The following is an 18,284-nucleotide window of genomic DNA, read 5'->3' on the forward strand; positions in this document are numbered from 1 at the left end:
TGAGATTTTTGCTCTGACACTCTACCACTAGAACCACACCTTTACTTCTGGCTTTTTTGCTATTTAATTGTAGATAAGAGTCTACAAATCTCTCAGATTTGTCTGCCCAGCTTGGCTTTGAACCACAATCCTCAGATCTTAGCCTCCTGATTAGCTAGGATTACAGGTGTGAACCATTAGCAGCTGGCCCATTAGCTGAAGGTGTTATAAGACCAGTGCTGGGTTCTTAACCCTCTTCCTACCCATGCACAACAGTTGGCTTTTCTCAAACCCAAGGTTAATGTGCATCAAGGTATGTTCATTTCTTCTTGTGTATATACCCTATAAATGAATTCCTATACAGAATTGCCCTGGGTGCTACCCGGTTTGGTCGATTGCTCCCAGGACAGAACAGGCTATGAAAGCATGCTGCTTCCTATAAGGCCACCATCCTTTAAATGTGCTGTGGATCTTTGGGTTCAAGTGAAACAAATCTGCTCATCAATCATCATGAGAGTATCCAGGATATGGGATTTCAGTGCTAGAACTGGGAAGTCCTGGGCAGAGCAGAAGGAAGTGGTTACTGCCCAAGAACGTTTTCCTTCCTTCCTTCCATTTTCCTTCCTTCCTTCTTTCTTTTTTTTTTCTTTTTCTTTTTTTTTTTTTGTCAGTGTGGAGCTTGAACTTAGGGCCTGGGCACTGTCCCTGAGCCTCTTTGTGCTCAAGTGCTCTAACACTTGAGGCAGAGCATCACTTCCAGTTTGAGTGGTTAATTGGATATTAAAGTCTCACAAGACATTTTCTGCCCAGGTTGGCCTTCGAACCACAATCCTCAGATCTGAGTAGCTAGGATTACAGGCATGAGTCACCGGCACCTGACCCTCCTTTCTTTCTCTGACAGTCTTATGGAACTTGAAGTCAGGGCCTGGGCACTGTCGCTGAGGTTTTTTTTGTGCTGAAGACTAGTACTCTGCCACTTGAACTACAGCTCCACTTCTGACTTTTTAGTGGTTAATTGTAGACAAGAGTCTCTTCTAACAGATCTCAGCCTCCTAAGTAGCAAGGATTACAGGTGTGAGCTACCAGAACCTGACTAAGAAATGTTTTTTAAATGTCTGGCCCCATGGACTTCAGCACATGAAAATATTTTTTACAACTGTCACCAGAGGAGAGAATGAGGGCTGTGGCTTTGCATTCGGCTGTGGGTGGTCAGGCAGAGGCAAAAGAAACTCACACCATTGGCATGCATGAAAACACTGGTGCCTGCCTATCATCCAGCTATTAAGGAGGCATAAATAGAATTGCATTCCGGGGTGGTGGTGGTAGAGTGAGATCCTATCTCTAAAATAACAAAAGCTAAAAGAGCTAGGGGACATGGATCAAGTAGTAGAGCACTGGCCTAGCAAGCGAGAGGCTCTGGTTCAAACCCCAGTACTGCTAACATATACATTAATATCCAAAATAAGCAACCAAAAACTACTGGCCTTCCACCCACTGACTACACCAAGCTACTTCCTATCTTCCACCTTTGCAAATGCCACCTGTCCTTCTTGTCCACCTGGCAAGCTCCTCCCTTGGCTTTCAAAACTTGTCACAATGTCCCTCCTTCCATGTTACTTCCCAGCCCTCCTTTGAGCTATTCCTATTGTGTGAAGATGTGTTTACGACTTTGTATATCATACTGTCTTCTAACTATTCATTTAACATCTCCTGTGTTATCTGCCCCCCTAGATTGTGTCTGTGGGTGTCATCAGCCTTCCTGAGGCCCTCTTGGTGCTCCTCCACGCCCCCAGGCCACATTCCAGCCAAGGCCTTTTGGTTATTTGCAGTGTCAATGAACCTTTCTAACTTTGGAAGAAATCCCTTCTTTTTCTAGAGAGCGTCAGAGTAGCACACTCTATCAGAGGAAATGCTGAAAAGTTAGGGCCAGCCTGGACATGTTGGGCACCTCCAGGATCTCGGCTTCAGAACCCCTCAGGTCATCCCTCTAGATGGTGGACCACTGAAGAACTGGGCTCCAGTCATGCTCCAGTTTGTCTCCCTCCACATTTCTTTAGAAAGTCTGATTGGTTCTATGTGGGTCGAGTGTCCACCATCATGATTAGGGTCTCAAGGTCTTCTGAAAGCTAGAACCACAGCGGGTAAGGAGTGTGAAAACATGATGTCCACTGTCAGGATCATGTCTTGGATATCTAAGTGCCAAACACAAGAGGCACCCGAGGATCTGTGGCGGAAATGAATGGGTGGATGAGTAGACGAATGAACCTGCCATTCAGGTCCTCTCGTCATGCTCTCGTCATCTTCCCGGTCCGTGCCTGGCTGTGACTAACACTTTACATTTTCCAAGTTGGTGGATGACTTCTCTCAGGGCCAGCCCATGCAGAGGTGGGCACTGGGGGTTGGACCTGCTAGTTAGAAGCACAGATGGGGCCCAGACCCCAGCTGCAGACTGTAGAAATCCAAGCCTCACACACAAGATGGAACACGTTGAAGAGGAAGAATCTGCATTGTACCATATTCCTTATTCTATGAGATTTTCTTCTTTCAGTTGAGTTCCCCGGTTCTCAACACCGACTTTGCCTGTGAACTTTCCAGGGAGATGGACTCACCAGAATTTGGACACAATGAGATTTCCCACATGTCTCTTTTCCCTGTGCTGAGCAGGAACTGAGATCCACGGAGGTGTGATTGTACATATGTGTGGCAGATCTCGATCTGAGTTCAAGAATCTTTCTACTGTGTAGTGTGGCCTTCTGTGGCCATGCTGGAGTGGGGGAAACCCCAACCTTAGGCCTTTCTTTGCTGATCTGGATGTTAGCTGGCTTGATCAATTTATAAAGCTGTTCATTCTAAGCTGGGTGCCAGTGGTTCACACCTGTAATCCTAGCTACTCAGGAGGCTGAGATCTGAGGTTGTGGTCCAAAGCCAGCCTGGGCAAAAAAGTCCATGAGACTCTTATCTCCAGTGAACTACTCAGAAAAAGCCAGAAGTGGAGCTGTGGCTCAAGTGGTAGAGCAATAGCCTTCAACACAAAGAGGCTCAGGGGCAATGCCCAGGCCCTGAGTTCAAGCCCCAGGACTGCAAAAGAAAAAAAAATGTTGTGCATTCTATGTTTCCTCAGATCCAGAGTGCTGGTGGTGAGCTGTATTGTGCATCATAGGATTTTCTCACTGTCAACCAAGTGTTAATAGTAATGCCTAGGTTTGTTCCCACAAGTAGCAGGTAGCAATAGCTGCCTAACTAATCAGCTTTTTCACTCAGATCTCAGCCTCCTGAATAGCTACGAATACAGGTGTAATTCTAAGGTAATAGCTTAAAACAATAATAAATAAATTATCAACTATATATGTGGAAAAGTAACAATGAAATCTCCCTCTGTATAATTATTATAAGCTAATAAAATGCTAAATATCTACATATAATAAATTACATATAACAGCTTTATAATAATGGAAACATTAATAAAATAAAGCTAATCAAAACCATTTGGCTTACAATCCTGCTGATTGGCAATTGAAGCTGGTCTCAGCAGGACAGTTGTTTTATTTCTTTCAGTCATGGGTCTGGAACTCTGGGCCTGTGCGCTGTCCCTGAGCTCTTCAGCTCAAGGCTAGTGCGCTATCACTTGAGCCACAGCGCCACTTCTGGCTTTTTCTGCTTATGTGGTGCTGAGGAATCGAACCCAGTGCCTCATGCATACAAGGCAAGTACTCTACCACTGAACCACCTTCCCAGCACCTTGTTTTCTTTTTTGTGTGCCATTATGGAGCTTGAACTCAGGGCCTGTACATTGTCATTGAGCTTTTTTTCACTCAAGGCTGGTGCTCTACTACTTGAACCACAGAACTGCTTTTGGCTTTTGGGGGGTTGATAGGAATTAAAATTCTCATGGGTGGAAGTGGCGCTGTGGCTCAAGTGGTAGAGCGCTTGCCTTGAGCTGAAGAGCTGAGGGACAGCGCCTAAAGACAGAGTTCAAGCCCCTCGACCGACCAAAAAAAAAAAAATTCTCATGGGTGATTCTTCCTCTTCCTCCTCCTCTTCTTCTTTTTTTGTCTTGGGGCTTGAACTCAGAGCCTGGGAACTGTCCCTGAGCTTTTTTGTGCAAGGCTAGCACTCTACCACTTTGAGCCACCATGACACTTCTGGTTTTCTGGTGGTTAATTGGAGATAAGAGTCTCACGGACTTTCCTTCCCCAGGATGGCTTTGAACTGTGATTCTCAGATCTAGCCTCCTGAGTAGCTAGGATTACAGGCATGGGGCACCAGTACCCGACTGGACTTTTCTTCTTACATGGCTTCAAACTTCAGTCCTCAGATCTGAGTTTCCTGAATAGCTAGGATTACAGGTGTGATCATTGACTCCCAGTGAAATTTAAAGATATTAATAGACTGTCTTCATGGAATATTCAAAATAACATATTGAGCTTTATTTTTCGTTGCTCAAAACAATGATACCACTAAGGAGAATTCACACATAAACATTCTTGATTTTGTTTAGACAGAGTCAATGTTAATTGGAGAGAAACTAAAATGTATGGCCAGGGTTTAGAAAATGAGAGATGTTTTCATTTGAGATTGACTACGTTCAATTATATGTGAAGGGTACAATGAATGATAGAAATTGGTTGTCACTAAACATTTGATTTAAAAGACAAAAACAAAAAACAACAGGTAGGAACAGGTGGCTCATGCCTATGATCCTAGCAGCTTAGGAGGCTGAGATCTGAGGATTGCGGTTCAAAGCCAGCTCAGGCCGGAAAGCCTGGAACTCTTAGCTCCAATTAACCACCAAAAAGCCAGAAGTGTAGCTGTGGCTCAAGTGGTAGAGTGCCAGTCATGAATGAAAAGACTAAGGAACAATGCCCAGGCCCTGAGTTCAAGTCTCAGTACTAAAGCAAGCAAACACTTGTCATTATATGAAATGAATATCAGATAAATTAATATTTTCAAAGAGCTGAAAACCTAAACATTGAAACTGGGATATTTCCACCTCAGTAGGTGGTCTAAGGAGGTGGAGCTACAAAAGCTACAAGTTCTCTGGTGGAATCAGGGAAGTAGAGTGTTAGGCCCACAGACTCACTGGAATAGAAGGAGCTTCTGCAGGAGTCATTGCAGTAGAGTTGAAACCACATCGGTTTGTAAGCAGTTGAGCCTAGGGGACTCCAACTCTATCAACCTCAATGTGTTGGCTATAGCACATGTCAATCAAGTACATGCTTATTTTGGAATCAGAACTTCCCAGGCTTGGACAGACTAGCAAGTATCTACACCTCCTAATATTTAATATGCTCTAAATATGCCCAGCAAGAAGAGGTCCATGCTAAAGAATGACAGCAGACAGGACACAGGAACTTTTGCAGAGTATCTACAAAATCATGGAAATCATCCTTACATTTTAATACTTCAAAACCCATGTGATACCTAGCACCTTAACCTTAGAGCAATACAAATAGTTCTTCTAGTAGTTTTGAATCATCTGCAACTCAAGTTGTTTTTTTTCAGTCGTGGGGCTTGAACTCTGGGCCTGAACGCTGTCCCTCAGCTCTTCAGCTCAGGGCTAGTGCTCTACTACTTGAGCCACAGCACCGCTTCTGGTTTTCTGAGCAGTTTATTGGAGAGAAGAGTCTCACAGACTTTCATGCCTGGGCTGGCTTTGAACCGTGATCCTCAGAGCTCAGCCTCCTGAGTAGCTAGGGTGACAGGCGTGAGCCACCAGTGCCCGGCTTTCTTGCAAAGTGGCTTCTTGGAAATTTAGGCAATGGATTCTGAACTAACAAAAGCTGAACTGGCTCCAGAATTATTAGGGAAAATAAAAGTGTTTCCATGTAAAACAAAAAGTAAGCATGGGATTTTATCTGGGAATAAGAAAGTCAGGCTTCAGGAAAGTTAGCAGCCAATTATGCCATCTTTTTATTGACTACAAAGCTGAGGAAGTTGAGTGTGGTGTGACAAGACTCAGGGAACCAGGAATGATTCCAGGACTCACTCTATGGGGATATATTGGAAATAATTCAACAGGCCATGACCCACCATTTTTGAAGTCTTATTATACAAACACTACAAAAGAAAAAAGAAAAACCTATGAGATATGAGAAAAGGAAAAGGAAAAAAATTACCTCTATCATCATGACCCAGAGAGAACACAGTTAATGTTTCCCTCAATACTCTTCCACATTGCTTTCTATCAAAACAATCCTACATAACCTTGCCCCCGTAAGAATCATACCTCACACACCATTCGGATATCCGTGCCTCTCCACTTGACATCTAGAAACTATCTCTCCATGTCAAGAAGCCTTTTATGGCTTCTACTTCAGTCTTTTTATTTTTATTTTTTTTTGGGTCCAGTCATAGGGCCTGAACTCTGGGCCTGGGCACTGTCCCTCAGCTCTTCAGCTCAAGGCTAGCGCTCTACCACTTGAGCCACAGTGCCACTTCCGGCTTTTTTCTATTTGCTTATGTGGTGCTGAGGAATCGAACCCAGGGCCTCAGGCATGCAAGGCAAGTGCTCTACCACTGAGCCACCTTCCCAGCCCCTACTTCAGTCTTTTTAATAACTGCAGAGACCATTTCTTCTGGGAAATGTACCAAAATGGGAATGACCACTTGACTATCATTAGCATCAATGTCATTCATTCCTCTTGCCATATCTTCATGAGTAATTCTGGCTACTCAGGAGGATCATGGTTCAAAGCCAGCCAGGTACTCAAGTTTATGAGACTCTTGTCTCCAATTAACCAGCAAATAGCCAGAAGTAGAGCTATGGTAGAGTGCTAGCCTTGAGTGACTACAGCTGAGAGACAGTGAAGCTCTGAGTTCAAGCCCCAGTACCAGCACACACAGAAAAGTACTGTATACTACAGCCTGCACTCTGGGTAATGACTGGCGCTCAAAAGACCATCTCCTGGTGGATGTTCCAAGGTCTTGCTTCTAGGAGTGCCCTGCTCAAGTGTCTGGGGACCAGATAGCTCGAGTGAACAGCTGCGCTGTACTCCAAGTCCTGCTTTATTTAGAATATCACAAAAACCATAATAATCCTTCAGACTTCCTATCTGGCAGAATTCAGTTTTACTGTGGGAAAGGATGAATCTTGTAAAAGAGTAAGTATCATTTAGTAACTAAAAGCTACAGTCTAGGAAAATCAGGTCTAGCCTTCTTATTTTTGTATTATTTAGTCACTAATTAGTACCAGGCACAGTGGCTCAAGCCTGCAATCATAACTACTTGGGAGGCTGAGCTTGGCAGATGATGATTAGAGGCCAAACAGGGCAGAAACTGAAAAGTTCTTGAGATTCCATCACCACCAATGGTTGGGTATAGTAGTGACAAAGGGAAGCACAAATAAGAGGAGTAAAGTCCAGGTAGGCCCTGGCATAGAGTGACAGAAGTGGCTCAAATGGTAGAGTGCTTGCCTAGCAAGCATGAGGCTAAGATTAAAATGTGCTAGTAGACAAACAGCAGCTAGTGTTACTGCCTGTGTCTGGAATTGTGAAATGTGTATAATAAATATTTGGGAACAATACTTATTTTCACATTTTGATCCTACTCCAGAAAATCCAATTAAAATGTGTAACTGAACACATTAAGTGGCTCAGCTCACATTTATAATCTGAGCTACTTAGGAGGCTGAGATCTGAGGATTAAAGTTTAGAAGCCGCCTGAGTACAGGTGCATACACACAGAGAGAGAGGGGAGAAAGAGCAGTCTCTCCAAATAACTGGAAAATTAAAATCCTGCTTACAGACACTTTGAATTTTGGAAGAAGCACATGACTCAGCTGCAGTGGCTCTCCAGATCATAATCACTGGGAGTAGGTCCTCTAAGGTGAGCCCACATACCCCAAGATGCTCTTGGGGTACCCAGCAGAGATCACAGTAGTCACAGGGCGACCCAGGCGAGACACATTTCTTGTAGAACAGGTCCTCGTGGGGACCTTCCCGAGAGCCAGCTTCATACTTGAGGGATTATCTAGGTAACTTGGCACTCAATGTGCTCTCCTTGAAATCGGAAATCCTTTACCAACTTCTCCTGAAACTAGTGGACACATAAAGACTGTAGGGATTCGATATGTTTTTTGGTGCCAGCCCCAGGACTTGAATTCAGGGCCTGAATACTACCCCTGAGCTTTTTTTTGCTCAAGGTTAGCACTCTACCAATTGAGCCACAAATCCATTTCCAACTTTTTGATGTTAATTGGAGATCTGAGTCTTACAGACTTACTGCTTGGGCTGGCTTCAAACCACAATCCTCAGATCTCAGATCCAGGATATTGTGTGACAAGGATTACAGGCGTGAGCTTGGATATGAGTTTTAACATTCTTTAAAAACCCCTCATCTGTTATGAAATGCCAGAAGGAGTCCAATGAAGCAAGACTTTGTCAAATACTGAAACAGACATTAAAACAATGGTATCATGATTAAATAAGTTTTATTGTCACATTTAACTGCTTTGTCAGATATACACTGTAGATTTCAATATGGCATAAAAATAATATTTTCCTGAATGTCAAAATCTGAACAGAGGAGATGGCAATGGCACTTAAAACAAAATTAAGTTCACACTGGTGCTGAAGCTGCTAGTAGGTAGCGGATAAAAATTACGAATACATTTACAGATACCATGATCTGCAACATTTCAAATCAAATGGCAGTGGTGTAAGGCAGACAGAACCTGATGGTTACCACACAGACCCACAGCGTGCACACCGAGGAATAGCAGTCTCCATCACTGCTGATTCTGTTGAGAGCTGGCTTCACAAGTAAACATCCCTCCCAGAAGACGAAGCTACTTTTTGGAGCCAGATTTTAAGCCTCTCTAATGATTTCCTTCTTCTTACAGGCTTCAACTAGTCTAGAACAGTTAAGCCTCATGTATGAACTCCAGGTGTGACCTTCTCATAAAACATTGGATCTTGCCATATCCAAACCAGGAGCTCAACAGACTCATGAATGTCTTAGTGGTTTCACACATTCTGGGCCAGAGTAGAAAACAAGCAGTAATTAAGTAAAAATGTAAGTTCATCCCAACTGTCTCTATACATTCTGTAATAATCTCCCAAATGACAACGTTAAAAAAAAAAGTATGGTTATTGAGATTTAAAACAACCTTTATTCATCAAGATTCCCCAAGTTTATTAAATTCCTTTCCTCCACAAATAAAACTAACACTAGGGTTTTTCAGATGATCTAAGTGAGTTCTATCCCTCACATGTGAGCTCAGCTAACGCCATCATGTCTGGAATCTGTCTGTCTGGCACGCGCCCCTCTGGTTTCCACTCTGTGTCTTTCCGAAGTCTCCAGAGACCACAGTATGCTAGTGTAACAGGCCAGTTGCTGTCACCCACCGAAAGAAAATTAACTTATTTATGATATACTTATTTTGGTGATTACTTACTCGTAGTTAGTATTTCTATATTTTTTTAAAAAGGCAACCATTTTAAGTGACAATACATATCAGGCTAGTAGAAAAAAGTTGAAACAAAGCCCTCCCTTCTGATCTTACAATCATGCAGACAAGAGAAGGTATGTCTGATTTGTTCCAATCAGGCTTCTTGGAATTAATAAAATTTCTTTTCTGGCAAAGATTAATTTGGCTCATCATAGAAAGAAGTTCTTTGAAAGCTGCTGCTAAACTTGTTTCCCATTGAAAAAGTAAATTTCAAGGCATGATAGTGCAAGAGGTAAGTTTTTGATTTATAGAACATTTATAGACTAATTGTGCTTAGTCTCTAATTTCCGATTTAAAGAACAGAAACTATACTGATAAGTTTCACTTCACCTAAATTTACCAGTACATCCGTGAATTGCACCAGAATTAGGACAATTTGATTATCTTAATGATTCTGTCATGAAACCTGCACACTGCGTCTGGAGCTGAGGACCAGGGACAGAGTCTCCTTCAAGTTCTGTGCATAAGGACTTTCCCTTTGGGAGCCACGGTATCTGAGAAAGCAGTTCTCCTCCCAGACTGAGTTCTCAACAGACTCTCTCCATAAGCCATTAAGAAACACATTACCTAGCAGTTTCTGTTGTTTAGTTAAATCTGGGAGGTCTGAACGTTCCTGGGGTCCTCATCAGGATGTGTCACGGGTCTTGAATCCTTCGGATGTGAGTATTCACTATTAGAGGGCTCTGTAGGGTCAATCAAATTTTCATAATCACTGTCATCTGTCTCATCACTGTCTCCAGCTGCTCTTTGGGAAGGAAGATCTGTTCCACTTCCAGGATACTTCAGTCTGGCACTGGTGGAAACATAATTGGAAGAACCCACAGCTTGAGGTCTTGGCATGAAGACACTCCTTTCCATTGGAGACTGGCTCAGAGTACTTTCTTGATTGTTTGGGTGAAAATCAGAGTAGGGGGGAGGAGGATCAGAGGGTTCTGCATCTGCAAGTGTACTTCTGCCTTCAGCTGTAAACCCAGAATAGGGCATCCGGGGACTGAACACTGGCTCCAAGCTTTCAGCAGGCATCTGTCTGCTTAACATTGCCTGCTGCAGTCCTGGGTGAAACAGGAAGAACACTGTAACAACTTCAATATTTTCATAGATTTGCATCTTAGTGCGTCATACAGTCAACCTGAACATTCTAGAAAAATGCAGCAAGGCTATAAAATTGTTATCATTATTTTACAACTTCATAACACATTATAGTTTTTTTCAAAGTATTACCTGATACATTAATTCTCAAGCACAATAGAGCCTTCTGTAACCCTGGCCCTATCATTGCTGCATAATTTCCATTAAATATGCAGACACCACAGTTCAGAAAAGCTAAAATAATCTGACTAGAAGTAGGGCCCAGAGTATAGAACACACATCACTCCAGATCCTGAAACAAGCACTACCATGTCATGTGAACTTGGGCTTTTCCCGAGCTTCACATCAAGTATTATTTTCCTTTAGAGCTCCCAGTTAAGCATGCACTTAGGAACTTTCTTTTCCTTGAAAGATCAAAAGCTGACAGAGCCAGTGGTTCACACCTGTAATCTTACTACTCAGGAGGCTGAAATCTAAGGATCCCAGTTCAAAGCAAGCCAGGGCAGGAAAGTCTGTGAGAATCTTATCACCAATTAAACCACAGAAAACCCTGGCACTGTGGCTCAAAGTGGACAGCACCCAAGACCCTGAGTTCAAACCACCCAACCAAAACAAAAGCTAAAAAGCTCTGTGTTGGGTGGCACTATGGCTCAAGTGGTACAGCGCTTGCTTTGAGCTGAAGAAACAGCACCCAGGACCAGAGCTTAAGACCCACGACCAACCAAAAAAAAAAAAATTAGTAAATTCTGGTTGCATATATTAATGTACCACCATAACTTATTCTGAATACTATTCTATTATTGATTCAACTATTCTAAGTTCATCTAAAATTTGTCCTTTTTTTTTTTTTTAGTTTTTTTTTTGAGTCCGGTCGTGGAGCCTGAACTCTGGGCCTGGGTGCTGTCCCTGAGCTCTTCAGCTCAAGGCTAGCACTCTACCACTTGAGTCACAGCGCCACTTCCGGCTTTTTTCTCTTTGCTTATATGGTGCTGAGGAATCGAACCCAGGGCCTCATGCATGCAAGGCAAGCGCTCTACCACTGAGCCACCTTCCCAGCCCAATTTGTCCTTTTTTTGTGTGTGTTGTTTTTTGAGACCACGTCTTACTATGTATCACAAGTTGATTTTGAGCTCACAGTCCACCTGACTCAGTCTCCTGAGCGCTAGTATGACATCATGCCCAGAACATTTCTAATTATTTCTATAAAAATCAACATTTTCCTAGAAACATAAATAACCTTTTAACTGGATTATATATGTTCTTGTTAAATTAGAAGTTAGTTCACAAAATTGTCTTTTACACTTGATATTATTTGAAATACATTTTATAAATTGTATGTATAAATGTTAAATCTGTTACTATATTGGAATTATTAGATTCTCAGACCTAACTTTCATTTTAGCATCCCTAGGCTTCATGATATACATTTATGCATAACAAGCAAAAATCTGACAAAGAAGTCTACATCATGCTGGGCGCTGGTGGCTAACACCTGTAATCCTAGATACATAGGAAGCTAAGATCTGAGGATCATGGTTCAAAGCCAGCCTGGGCAGAAAAGTCCATGAGACTCTTATCTCCAGTTAACTACCAGAAAACCAGAAGTGGCACTGTGGCTCAAGTGGCAGAGCATTTGCCTTGAGCTGAAGCGCTCAGGGACAGTGCCCAGGCCCAGAGTTCAAGTCCCACGACCAACAAAAAAAAAGGGGGGGGAGGGAGGAACTGGGAATGTGTTTAGTGGTAGAGTGCTTGTGTAGCATGCATGAAGCCCTGGGTTAGATTTCTCAGTATCATATACACAGAAAAAGCCAGAAATAGTGTTGTGGCTCAAGTGGTAGAGGGCTAGCCTTAAGCAAAAAGAAGCTCAGGGACAGTGCCCAGGCCCTGAGTTCAAGCCCCAGGACAGGCAAAAAAAAAAGAAAAGAAAAGAAAAGAAAGAAATATACTGTCTTATGTATGTAAATGTAACCCCTCTGTACATTACCTTGACAATAAAATTAAATTTTAAAAAAAAGTCTGCATCACAACCCTGATATAAATCTAATACAACTGTTGACCTACTGGATTTATTTGAACTTTTTTTGTGTGTGTGTGTGGGGCTTGAACACTGTCCTTCAGCTCAAGGCAAGTGCTCTGCCACTTGAGCCACAGCGCCACTACCTGTTCTAACTTCTGTGTCAGCTTTTCTTTTCTTTTCTTTTTTTTGGGTCCCGTTGTGGGGCCTGAACTCTGGGCTTGGGCACTGTCCCTCAGCTCTTCAGCTCAAGGCTAGCGCTCTACCACTTGAGCCACAGCGCCACTTCCGACTTTCTTTTTGCTTATGTGATGCTGAGGAATCGAACCCAGGGCCTCAGGCATGCAAGGCAAGCGCTCTACCACTGAGCCACCTTCCCAGCCCTGTGTCAGCTTTTCTATCCTCACTTTTTCTTCCAGTTTTTAAGAGACCTGAAGGCTACTGCAAAAATAGCCCTTCCCACACTAGGAAATGGAAAGACCTTCCATGCTCTTGGATAGGCAGACTTAATATAGTGAAAATGGCAATACTGCCAAAATTAATATACAAGTTCAATGCAATTCCTATTAAAATCCCAATGACGTACATCTCTGAAATACAGAATACAGTCCAAAAATTCATATGGAACAACGAAAGACCTAGAATAGCCAAAACAATTCTAGGAAAAAAAGACAACATGGGAGGGATCTCGATGTCCGAACTTCAAACTCTACTATAGAGCCATAATAACAAAGACAGCATGGTACTGGCACAAAAACAGACTCGAAGGCCAATGGAATAGAAGATCCAGAAATAAAACTACATGCCTACAATCAGCTGATATTTGACAAAGGAGCCAAAGACATACAGTGGAAGAAACACAGCCTCTTCAACCACTGGTGCTGGGAAAACTGGGCAGCCACATGCAGAAAACTAAAAGTAGACCCCAAGTGGCGCTGTGGCTCAAGTGGTAGAGTGCTAGCCTTGAGCTGAAGAGCTGAGGAACAGGACCCAGGCCCAGAGTTCAAGCCCCACAACTGGCAAAAAAAAAAAAAAATCCACGTGAACTTTAAAAAAAAATCCAAACAAAAATGGGCTGGGATGTAGCTCAGTGGCAAAGCACTTGCCTAGCAAGTGCAACGTCCTGAGTTCGATCCCCAGTACCAAAAAGACAAAAAAAAATAGTTAAAAAAAAATAAAAGTGGACCCCAGCCTATCACCATGTACCAACATCAACTCAAAATGGATTAAAGACCTTAACATCAACCTGAATCTCTGAAACTACTGGAGGACAGAGTAGGAGAGACACTTGAACTTATAGGTACAGGAAGGAACTTCCTGAACAGAGTCCCAGGGTCACAACAAATTACAGAGATGTAACAAATGGGACTCCCTTAAAATAAAAAGCTCTGCACAGCTAAAGCTATACCAACAAAGCTAGAAAGACAACCAACTAATTGGGAAAAAGTATTTACCAGCAGTATATCAGACAAGGAGTTAATATCCAGTATATACAGGAAACTCAAGAAACTAATCCCTCCCAAATCCAACAAACCAATTACTAAATGGGCAAGGGAACTAAAGAGACTTCTCAGAAGAAGAGATAAAAATGGCAAAGAAGCACATGAGGAAATGTTCACCATCCCTGGTTGTGAAGGAAATGCAAATAAAGACAACCCTGAGATACCACCTTACCCCAGTCAGAATGTCCCACATCCTCAAGTCAGCCAACGACAAATGCTGGAGGGGATGTGGAGAAAGAGGAACCCTATTACACTGCTGGTGGGAATGTACACTTATACAACCACTTTGGAAAGCAGTCTGGAGGGTCCTCACAAAGTTAAATATTGACCTCCCTTATGACCCAGTCATACCACTTGTAGGCATCTATCCTGAACAACAGGAACCAGTATACAAGGACACGTGCACCTCCATGTTTATTATAGTACTGTTCACAATAGCCACGATATGGAAACAACCCAGATGTCCCACCACAGATGAATGGATCCAAAAATTGTGGTATACACAATGGAATATTATGCAGCCATTAGAAAGGACAAAATAATGGCATTTGCAGGGAAATGGATGGAACTAGAAGAAATCATGTTGAGCAAGGTAAGCCAAGTACAAAGAGACAAACGGCACATGGTCTCCCTGATAAGTGGATGTTAAATCCAAAATGTTAGGTGATACAACAAAATTAACAGGACTTAATAAACAAAGGACTTCCACTCAGCTGGTCAAACCACTACTAAATAACCCCATGCTGATGATCACATGTATGGTATATATGTGCACACCGGAGGGGAACCAGGACGACACAAAACTAGAGGGAACCAGGGAAAAACATACAACAGCGGGACCCATCAGCTGCACTGGACATTGACCAAGATGAACTAAGCAATTCAGTGGCAGCGATGGGAGGGAGGGAACACGTGGGAAAGAGGGAACAGCTGATGCTATGCAAAACAAAAGAAATGTACATACCACCCAATGTGGAAGAAATAACTGCATCGCAAAGCTCATAGAACTCATAAATGTTATAGAGTGTGATAGACAATTCGCTCCAGGAAAGTTAGAATGTGTTTGTGACTTTAACTGGGCATCACTATCCCACAATACTGTGAAATTTGGGAAATTATGTAACTACTTAATCACAATAAAAAAATTGAAGAAAAAAAAAATAGCCCTTCTCCTTAGGAAGAGCTTAGTGACAAGGGAATGTCTTTCCTTAAACAAGTTAACTTGGGGGGCTGGGAAGGTGGCTCAGTGGTAGAGCACTTGCCTTGCATGCATGAGGCCCTGGGTTCAATTCCTCAGCACCACATAAGCAAAAAGAAAAAAGCCGGAAGTGGTGCTGTGGCTCACGTGGTAGAGCGCTAGCCTTGAGCTGAAGAGCTGAGGGACAGTGCACAGGCCCAGAGTTCAGGCCCCACGACCGGACCCCAAAAAAAAACAAAAACAAAAACAAACAAGTTAACTTGGTGCTTGCTGAATAGAACTCATGCCACTTAATGTCTAATTGGATACTTAAAATAAGACATTTCAGGGCTGTGATGTAGCTCAGTAGCAAAGCAGGTACAACACTCTGGGTTCCATCCCCAGTACCAAAAAAAAAGTCATTTCCCTGATACTAATGATAAAATTACTAAGAAACATACTTCTTTCTTGTTCTTTTTCATTTTTCTTCTGAGTGACTTGTCTTCTTAATTTATTCACTTCTGCCTGGCAAGATTCAACAACTCGCTCACTCTTTTCGACATCTGCACACACTGCCTGAGGAGGGGAAAACATAAAAAGAAAGGTTAGTTTCATTCAAGCATAAGGCACTTCATAAACTCATTCTTTTTTGGGGGGGGGCGGGGGAGTTCGGTTGTGGGGCCTGAACTCTGGGCCTGGGCGCTGTCCCTTAGCTCTTCAGCTCAAAGCTAGTGTTCTACCACTTGAGCCACAGTGCCACTTCTGGCTTTTTTCTTTTTGCTTTTGTTGTGCTGAGGAATTGAACCAAGGGCCTCAGGCCTGCAAGGCAAGCACTCTATCACTGAGCCACCTTCCCAGACCCCATAAATTCATTCTTATTACAAACTTAGAAAAAGACCAGATGATTAAATCAAGTTCAAAACAGACACATGAGATAGAAAGGCCCAAGGAACTAGGATTGCTTTCTTGAGACAGGGTCTTGCTATGCTGCCAAGACTGGCCTTAAACTTAAAATGCTCCTGCCTCAGCCTCTTGAGGACAAGGATTACAGGCATGTGCCACTGGAGCCCAGTGGCACACCGCCATACCTGGGTCCAGATTGTTCTTATCCATTGATTTCCTTTCTTAATCCTTGTACAATTCAGCTTATAAATTCTTTTTTTTTCTTTTCTTTTTTTGTTGATCATGGGGCTTGAACTCTGGGACATGGGCACTGTCCCTGAGCTCTTCAGCTCAAGGCTAGCGCTCTGCCACTTGAGCCACAGCGCCACTTCCAGCTTTTTTCTACTTATGTGGTGCTGAGGAAAAGAATCCAGGGCTTCATGCATGTGAAAGCCAGCACTCTACCACTGAGCCCGACTTCCCAGCTTATAAATTCTTACGAATAAGAGATAAAATCTTGGGCTGAGAAGTTGGCTCAGCGGTAGAGTGCTTGCCTAGCATACATGAGGCCCTGGGTTCCATTCCTCAGCATCACATAAGCTGGAAGTGGTGCTGTGGCTCAAATGGTAGGAGGCTAGCCTTGAGCTGAAGAGCTGAGAGACAGCACCCGGGCCCAGAATTCAAGCCTCACGATCGAACAACAACAACAAAAAGATACAATCTTTTCCCTTGATTCATCTTTTTTTTTTTTTGTATATGTGCCAGTCCTGGGGCTTGAACTCAGGGCCTAGGCATGTCCCTGAACTTTTTGCTCAAATCTAATACTCTACCACTTGAGCCACAGCTCCACTTCTGGCTTTTTTGGTACTTAATTGAGGTAAGAATCTCCTGCCTGGGCTGGCTTCAAACCATGATCCTCAGATCTCAGCCTCTTGAGTCGCTAGGATTACAGGCATGAGCCACTGAAGCCCAGCTAATTCTTTTTTTTTTTTGTCATTCCTGGGACTTGAACTCAGGACCTGAGCACTGTCCCTGAGCTTCTTTTACTCAAGGCTAGTACTCTACCACTTGAGTCATGGCGCCACTTCTGACCTTTTCTGTTTTTGTTGTACTAGGCAAACACTATCATGAAGCCACATTCCCAGCCCTAATTCACCATTTTTATTGAAGTGAAAAGGAAATTTTTTGCTACTAATGTAGCTTACAAACGAAGAGTAAAAGACAGCAATGAGATGCTTTCAACATTTATTTATAACCAACAAAGTAAAAAAAAAGAGATAAGAAAAGATTTAACAGGAAAATAATAATGAGGGAAAGCTGGAAAAGAGAATAATACATTTCAAAGTCAAGGTTTAATAAAAGGTAACTATTTGAAGTTGTAATAATCACTATGAGATATCAGTATTTTCAGAGCTGGCCTTCTTTAATCTACAAGGAAATGTCTAATAGTCACTCTGAAGTTCTTTTGGACTGTGCTGACAGTTTGAAAGGGCATGGACATGAATTCAGGACAAAAGCTGTTTTCCACTGCACATTCTTCCCATAGCAGAAATACCAGAAACTTTCAGAAAGTAAGCTCGCACCAGTGAGCATGTAGAGTTCCAGATACAGTGAGTGGTAAGGGAAAGCCTAATTTGGAGACTGCCACTGTATGCTCTCTCCTTGTGCCCCAGGACTGCACTCAATCTTCCCCCTCTTTCAAATGCTGCCTTCATTCCTTACTTTATTCTTTGGAGACTTCTTCTAACAAAAGCTTTTTCTAGCCTGAGGAGAGCTTCTAACAAGCCACTGTCCTTCTTGCCCTGAAAGGCAAGTTAAAAGACTGTTTTGTGCTTAGGGTTTACCAGCAAGAACACATGATGATGAAAAGAATGTGGGAAAGTACTGTTAGTATCTAGCTCAGCATCTGGATCACTGAGGATGATTCCATAAATATTTGTTGTGTGGATGACTAAGAATGAACAGGCTCCACTGCAATCCTTCCACTTGAAAGAGGCAGGCCAGAAGCAAAGTAAGTGGTCTCAAAAGGAGGCAGAACTGAATTGAGCTATGAGCGGTGTTTTTTATTTTTTTTTTGGTCCAGTCATGGGGCCTGAACTCTGGGCCTGGGCGCTGTCCCTTAGCTCTTCAGCTCAAGGCTAGCACTCTACCACTTGAGCCACAGGGCCTCATGCATGCAAGGCAAGCGCTCTA

General features: G+C 42.8%; 1 protein-coding gene across 1 annotated transcript in view; it reads right to left on the reverse strand.

Annotated features, from left to right (window-relative positions):
- Positions 1-8,390: 8,390 nt before the first annotated feature.
- Fam175b (family with sequence similarity 175, member B) overlaps positions 8,391-18,284 on the reverse strand; it is a 37,548-nt gene continuing 27,654 nt past the window's right edge. The window contains exons 7-9 of the mRNA XM_013021889.1: positions 17,545-17,566; positions 15,671-15,785; positions 8,391-10,479 (exon numbers count right to left, since the gene is read on the reverse strand). Coding sequence (XP_012877343.1) covers positions 10,016-10,479; positions 15,671-15,785; positions 17,545-17,566 — 601 coding nt within the window. The 3' untranslated portion in view covers positions 8,391-10,015. The remainder of the gene's footprint in view (positions 10,480-15,670; positions 15,786-17,544; positions 17,567-18,284) is intronic.

Source organism: Dipodomys ordii, unplaced genomic scaffold (assembly GCF_000151885.1).
Source record: "Dipodomys ordii isolate 6190 unplaced genomic scaffold, Dord_2.0 Scaffold58, whole genome shotgun sequence".
NCBI lineage: Eukaryota > Metazoa > Chordata > Mammalia > Rodentia > Heteromyidae > Dipodomys > Dipodomys ordii.